The sequence below is a fragment of the Cibotium barometz genome, chromosome 6 (genome assembly GCF_041138505.1).
Source record: "Cibotium barometz isolate CiBa-2024 chromosome 6, ASM4113850v1, whole genome shotgun sequence".
NCBI lineage: Eukaryota > Viridiplantae > Streptophyta > Polypodiopsida > Cyatheales > Cibotiaceae > Cibotium > Cibotium barometz.
This window is the reverse complement of record NC_141051.1, coordinates 42,553,075-42,560,095: the sequence shown is the minus strand read 5'-3', so window position 1 is coordinate 42,560,095 and position 7,021 is coordinate 42,553,075. Positions and strand designations below refer to the sequence as shown.

The 7,021-nt window shown below is 40.6% G+C and overlaps 1 protein-coding gene across 5 annotated transcripts; it reads right to left on the bottom strand.

Annotated features, from left to right (window-relative positions):
- Window positions 1-262: 262 nt before the first annotated feature.
- Window positions 263-2,716, bottom strand: LOC147637772 (uncharacterized). Of its 5 annotated transcripts, none has more exons than XM_086799598.1 (5): window positions 2,043-2,672; window positions 1,862-1,918; window positions 1,367-1,761; window positions 625-1,048; window positions 263-493 (listed from the first exon to the last, which is right to left on the bottom strand). In XM_086799598.1, exons 3-5 carry the CDS (start codon window positions 1,718-1,720, stop codon window positions 387-389), a joined length of 885 nt encoding a protein of 294 aa, XP_086655724.1. In that variant the 5' UTR covers window positions 1,721-1,761; window positions 1,862-1,918; window positions 2,043-2,672; the 3' UTR covers window positions 263-386. The 5 variants fall into 5 exon arrangements, with proteins under 5 accessions (XP_086655724.1, XP_086655725.1, XP_086655721.1 ...); XM_086799599.1 differs by having other exon boundaries at window positions 263-418; XM_086799595.1 differs by lacking the exon at window positions 1,862-1,918 and having other exon boundaries at window positions 2,043-2,716.
- Window positions 2,717-7,021: the final 4,305 nt, after the last annotated feature.

Sequence of the window (7,021 nt, the reverse complement as noted above, 5' to 3'; positions counted from 1 at the left end):
GAAACCCCCTTGGCTAACTAGCATAACTAACATATGTCTGCTAAAGATTGTCAGTGTTAATTAATACAAGCTGATAATCTCTCCCACTTCCAATCAACATGCGAAGAAAACAGTGTCAGAACTGCTAGCTAGACTAACAAAGTCAAATTAAATGAATAGCATACTCCACCAGTCTGGCAAGTAGATCTCAAGTATAATTTGGCTCAACTTCACATAAGATTAGACATACTCCACCAGTCTGGCAAGTAGATCTCAAGTATAATTTGGCTCAACTTCACATAAGATTAGACATATATACAGTTGTTTTACATTGATCTGTAGCTTGTCTCTCCCAAGACTCAACGGCTGCTCGGTAGGAATATTGGCGAATTGCAAAGATAGCTTGTTTAATAAGGCGCAGCCTGCAACACATTTGATTCTGATGCAGATACATCTGTAAGTATGTATTCTGCAGAGCATTTTGCATAAGTAGAGCATTTTGCAGGTATTCTTACTGCAAAACACAAACACAGAGATAGATAGATATATATATATATATATATATACACCTAATATGTATAGCTTAGAGAGTTCAAAAAGTTGCACAATGATGCTAGAGATTTGTGGAGTACCCTCATTACTCACCCCATGTGAATCCATGTTGATCCTCCCAGCTTAGGAAGAGATCTTCAACATAGAAACCATTCACAAACTGTTGGAACAGCTGAGGGTTTATGATGTTCCCAAAGAGCTCATCTGATTGAGGAAGATGTTGTTGCTCAACTTCAAGCTTCAGGGCCATACACGCTACGAGAGAATTGAGCTCTGCAATAGGCTGGTCGACAATGGCCACCACAGCTTCTTCTGATGTTGGGTAGCTATGGCCCGAGTCTTGCATTTCGCTTTGGTCATCTGATGATTTTGTAGGAGATGTAAGCTCCTCCTTCGACCCGCTTTCAGAGTCAAAGTCGGAATCCGGTGATGGTATCACCCTTGCCAGTCCACTGTCCATCACATCAGAAATGACACGATTCTCAGAGCTTTTCAGCAAGGCTGTCAGCTGGGCAACCTGCAAAACAGAGAAGACCATGAATCAGTTCCTTCAGCAGAACACCCCCAATAGAGATGAGAATACTTGGCTGTCAACTGAGCAACCTGCAAAACAGACATGAAGAGGACCATGAATCATGCAACAGAACACCCAATAAAGATGTGAATGGCTCCAGCTTAGACAGCATGGACATAGAACAAACATGCTCCACAAAAGGTATATAAGGCACTTATTTTACAGTCATCTTAGCACCATATGGATATGCTGCAACAAACTGAAGCCCCAAAGAAACTTGTTCCAACATTCTTAAAAATGAGACGTATGTTATGATCTAACCTCTGCCTGCAGCTTCTTGTTCTCCTCTAGCATTGCCTTGTTCTCCTTCACCATGTTGTCATTCTCTTTCACTATTGTCTCATACTTTGCTTTGAGAGCTTCATAGTCTTGCTCCAGCTGCTTGTTTTTCCAGCGGGCTCGCCGGTTCTGGAACCAAATCGCTACTTGGCGAGGACGTAACCCTAGTTGCTTAGCAATCAAGGCTTTCCTCTCTGGCTCCAGCTTAAGATCCATGCTGAAGCTCATCTCCAGAAACTTCACTTGCTCAATGGTTAACCGGCGTTTCTTCTCAGTTGGGTTAGTCAGCTCATCGCCCAGATCATCATCATCAGGATCATCTTGCCGGTTCACCATGGTTTGATGGTGGCGCTTTTGAGTTCCTCCTCGAACAAAATCTGCAGAATGGAAACAAGGTGGGAGCTTTAATCATCATGATCAGCAGCATGGCTACATGAACATACTTAGAGCTGAGCATCTAGATTTCTAGCAAGCCACCTCACAAAGGTGGGGCAGTCCATCACACAACCATATGGATCAACCAAGGATTAAGGCCTGCAAAACATGCAATCAATGGCCCAGATACAAACATAGAGAGCATGCTCTTATCAGTAAAATCATTTACTATTAGAGAAAATTGAGATGCTAGCAAAAGGGTGCAGATGTTAAGTGCAACAACCTTGGGAAACTGGAGACAATCCGGGAGAGACCAGTAGCTGTTCACTACGCTCATCTTTACGCAACTTCATCTTGTGCGCAGATCCACTCCATGCCATGGTTATGTGCAATCCTCACCGGAAAAGAAAGAGCTATTCTAACTATTCTCAAGCTTGGTTCTTGCAGTTAGAAACCCTAATCTGTAGAGAAACTGAAACACACACAGAGAGACACACAGGGAGAGAGAGAGAGAGAGAGAGAGAGAGAGAGAGAGAGAGTTACAGCTGTGCAGCGCAGTGAAAGGGGAACAGGACCACCTGTGATTAGTGTTATTGGAAGCAGGTAAAAGAGGAGAAGTTGCGCTGGTGAAGAAGAGAGTGGAGGTTGCCCAGATGGATGACTTGCTTGGCCATCTTGAACCCAATTGGGATTTCAAGGCAGAGAGCCATTTTGGGCTCCAATTCTGTTGAAATGAAGCTGCAGAAGGGCGAGTCAGGTTTACAAGTATATATATGACTACGTTGGGCAGGGCGCGGTGAGCTAGGTTTCATAACATGGCAGAGGGCAGGGTGAGGTTACAGAGGGTGGGCAGCACAGCCAAACACATAACTGCACGAGCGCGTAAGGAGGGGAAGATGAAGGAGATGAAAAAGAGGAAGACGGGTCGGAAAAGCCTAGGCACCTGCCAGGAGTCCCAGGACGGTCCTCCATGGCCATGATGGCATTAGCAAGTGTGGGTCATCCATCTGTGTTCCCTCGGATGGCAGCACCATCATCCATGACCATGAGTCATTCATGGGCTATGTGCTTTCATGGATCCATCCCTGCTTTGAGTGCTAAGCGAGTGCTCACCCAAAATGTCATGCTCATGGTGTGCGTGCACTGCGGGTCATCATTCGTTGCTATGACAACAGCATGGTCATCAATCTCTGCAATAACAACACATCATGATTGTCCATGCCACATGGCATGGGTCATCTGTCCTTTTCATGGCCGCATGAGTTATGACAACACCATGGGTCAATAATCATCCATGGCATTGGCATGTGTGGGTCATTCATCCAGGCAAATGACAACACCATGTAAAAGCAGCTGATGCACGACCATACATTGAAAGTAGATACCTATTTTCTGCATTTTACAACGTGGGATAAATACACACAAACAGCTATTGGCTAATAACCGGCCCGAATCTGCTCAAGCTGGCCATTTTTCTGGTGTGAACACTAAACTCCACTATCTAAAAGGCGAGTACTGAGACTATAAGTTGCACGGCCACTTTTGCTTTTAGGAAAAAGTATTACTAGCCCATTCATGCCTGCACCAGCCTCTCTATGTATCCCATGAACAAGAAAAGGTGTGACATGCCCCTTTTAGTTGCTTGATTTCTTGCATGCTTGCACAGAGAAAAAGGCACCTTACTTTTTTAATTTCTAATGTGTTATACAGTAAAGAAATGGAAAATACTAGCGTTTGAGCAATATGCCTCAAAAAAAAATTAAAATATTTTAAAAAGTTTCAAATTTTGAAACTTTTCTGTACAGTTACTTGGAGAGCAAACTAGATGATTGTCTATATTTTGGCAACAACCCAAGTCTTGGGTTTGAAGTAGAGAGCCCGGGTTTGAACACTCAGGTGAGTTAGTGTAGCGCGTTGGCTCTCGAGTAGAGAGCCCGGGTTTGAACACTTTAGTGTAGAGTGTTCTCAAGTAGAGAGCCCAGGTTTGAACACTCGGGAAAGTTAGTGTAGCATGTTGGCTCTCATGTAGAGAGCCCGGGTTTGAACACCCCCCCGAACAAAAATTCCTTGTACCACGAAAAAAAATAACAATCCAAGTCTTTTTTCACTTTCGGGGGGTCTAGGCTCTAGCTAAGTCAGTATTTGTAATAATGTTTGCACGTATTTTTGGCATTATTCTATATTGTTAAACTTTTAGCTTGGACTTTGGAGCAATTAATTGTGGCTTTTCCCATCAAATTATATGTTTGAGTTTTGCTTTTAACCTCCCCCCCCACCCCTCCCCCAAAGTGAGCTACTATGGCATTTCCTAATTTATAAAGTTGTTAGCCTTCATGGGGCTTCAAGCTGATTTTGGGCACTTACATCATCTCTCATCTTTTTATGTGATGTGCTTCTTTTCTCTACTTTAGAAGTCAAATTCTATCATTCACCCATTATCAGCAATGCATGATGGAGACTCGTGTGAACCTTTCAATGCTCCCAATAAATGTGTGTGTGTGTGTGAGAGAGAGAGAGAGCCTTTCTTTCTACCAACTATAAATTGGAGATGGAATCATGTGTGTGGTGCAAGAAAACCTCTCCTTCAAAATTTCACTCAAGCATCTCTTCTGTCACTTTTCTATGGCACAAATAAATGCCTTTTTCTTCTTCTTTATAAACATTCTTTGAACCATTGAAATAAGGTTCTATCTTGAACCTTGGCTTGTTTTTCTTTCAGAATTTACACCTATATTAGAAGTAAAATTGGCACAACTCAGTGTGCAATGCATGCTTTTTAATCCAGCATCAGCAATGCCCTTTTTTTAAAGGAGATACGTTTTTTTATCACACGCATTTTATAGAGTGAGAGGGGAGGGGGTTAAGTATTGAACTCGGGCTGGGGAGTTAACCCAGTGGTAGAGCATTAACAATGTCTATTGAAACACACACCATGTCACATTTTACACATGTCAAGAATTTAGTCTATGGGAAAAAGTTGATTGCAACCAAAGATGATTTTTGACATGCCGGGTCACCTTTCAAAATGACGACTTTACCTTATTTTTTGAGGCTACTCAAAATAAGTGGTTGTATTTCATGGCCAAAATGCCCAAAAAAACAACCTTGATTGTAGCTAATATCACTAATTATGCTTTATTTTTTAAGTCTTCTTTGAATAAACCCGAAAAGGAGCATTAAGTGAATTTTAGTTACAATTTGGAGACAGAGCTTTGTTTTAGTCTAATTCGAAAATCTGTTTAAGGAAAAAAAAACTTGGGAAGCATATGTATATGTCGCGCACATAGGAGAGTGGTCAATGTTCATGTAGAGTGAGATGCCCAAAAAGCCCAAAAATTGGGCTCACAGAACCCAAATATGGCTAATTATGCTTTGGTTTGCAAGTCTTCTCCTTTGGAGTGGATTAAGTGAGTTTTAGTTCCAATTTGAGGAGAAGCTTGGTGTTAGAAAAAAGCTTTGGAGGCATATCCAAACTTTTAAACGAGGGGGGGGGGGGGGGGGGGGGGGGGGGGCGCGCAAAACGGTGAATGTGACCGGCCTTGAAAAAAAATAGCATGGTGCCCGCCCGCCCGCCCGCCCGCTTCTTCAAAAACTGCGCACGCCTTCCAAAACCTTATGAAAATTGAAATCGCATCACCACCTCTCCCTTTCCTCTCAACCTTTCCCTTTCCTTCCCCTGCACGCGCCCCCCTTCCAAAACCTTTCTTTTCTTTCTAATTCTAATGTTTTTTTTTTAGCTCCATCCCCACGCCCTCACGTTCCATTACATATAATAATAATATTATTATTATTATTGCCTTAGCCTCTCTTGCCAAAAAAAATTAACCCTTCCTACCAACGGTTATGGTAGGTGTAAAAAGAGTTCCTCTGTATATGGTAGCTTTCATCTTATAAATATAAATATCTTTCGTTCCCAAGTAAAATTTTTAAACCCTCAATATCAAATTTTCTTCACCACCTTTACCTTCACACCAGGTGAGATGGAAATTAATACATACGCACAATGTAAAAAAAATTTAATGAACCCATAGCATCAAATTATTGAGCCTTATTTAGTTTTTTTAAACAAGTAATAGTATGTGCTAAAATCACAAGTGAGATGGAGAAGTGGAGGAGCTAATACATAAGCACAATGTAATTATTACTAATAAAGATACACAGAGCATCAAATTATGGAGCTTTTTAAAAAAACAAGTAATAGTATGTGCTAAACTTACAAGTGAGATGGAAAAGTGGTATAGCTAATACATAAGCACAATGTAATTATTACTAATAAAGATACATAGAGCATCAAATCTTGGAGCATTATTTCATTTTTTTACATGTAATAGTATGTGCGAAAAGCACAAATAAAATTACACAATCTTATAGTAGAGTAGCACTATTTGGCTTTTTTTACAAGTAAATAGTATGTGCAAAAAGCACAAGTAACATTACACAATGTTATAAAAGAGTAGTTTGTGATCAATTATGGATCATTGCTTTCATCCCCTCCTATAATCCTGACCTCTCAATATATATGAGATGCTATAAGATCAACTCTTACAAGCGAGTGGTTGTTATGCCCTTGCAATGATGGCCTCGTTAAGTTGTTACATAATTAGCGTGTGACGTCATTCACAAATTATTGCATGTGGGAGTTTTTATTTTTAATGGAGGAATAAGATACTTTAAAGTACCACTAGGCTAATGGTAATGGGGTAGGAATAAGTTGTAGGAGTAAGAGGTTTTTTGCTTGTAGAAGGGTCAATTTTTAAAGATAGATTAGCTTTAGTGTAGAGTCTATTCAAAATTTTAAAAATCCTTGTCAAAATAATAGGAGAAGCTAAAATACCTCCTCAAAGTTTCCAAGTTTTAGTTGTAAATGGATGAAATTATCAAAAAATTACTTGCTCAAGATTGCAATTTCCTCTTCAACCCATGTCCAAAAGGATTGTTGTTATGTTCAATAAAAATAGTTTTGTGAAAATTGGAGGTGAGTCCTAGAGAAGACTGGGAAGGGGTGCTTGTGGGACATGGATAGATCAAAGGCATATCAAATGCATGCATGGGGAGGTGAAGCCCCCTCAAAAGAACCAATGAGGTGATTGAAGAGCCACGAAGGGAGGATAAATATTATGGGGTAAAATATGAGGAGAATGAAGTAAGCCCACGTACCTCTTAAAAAGGAACCCTTTTTAAAACTTGATAAAAGAAATAGTCCTGGAAGCTAACCTACATAATCTATTAAAAAACAACTAAAATGATACAACATGGAAGGGT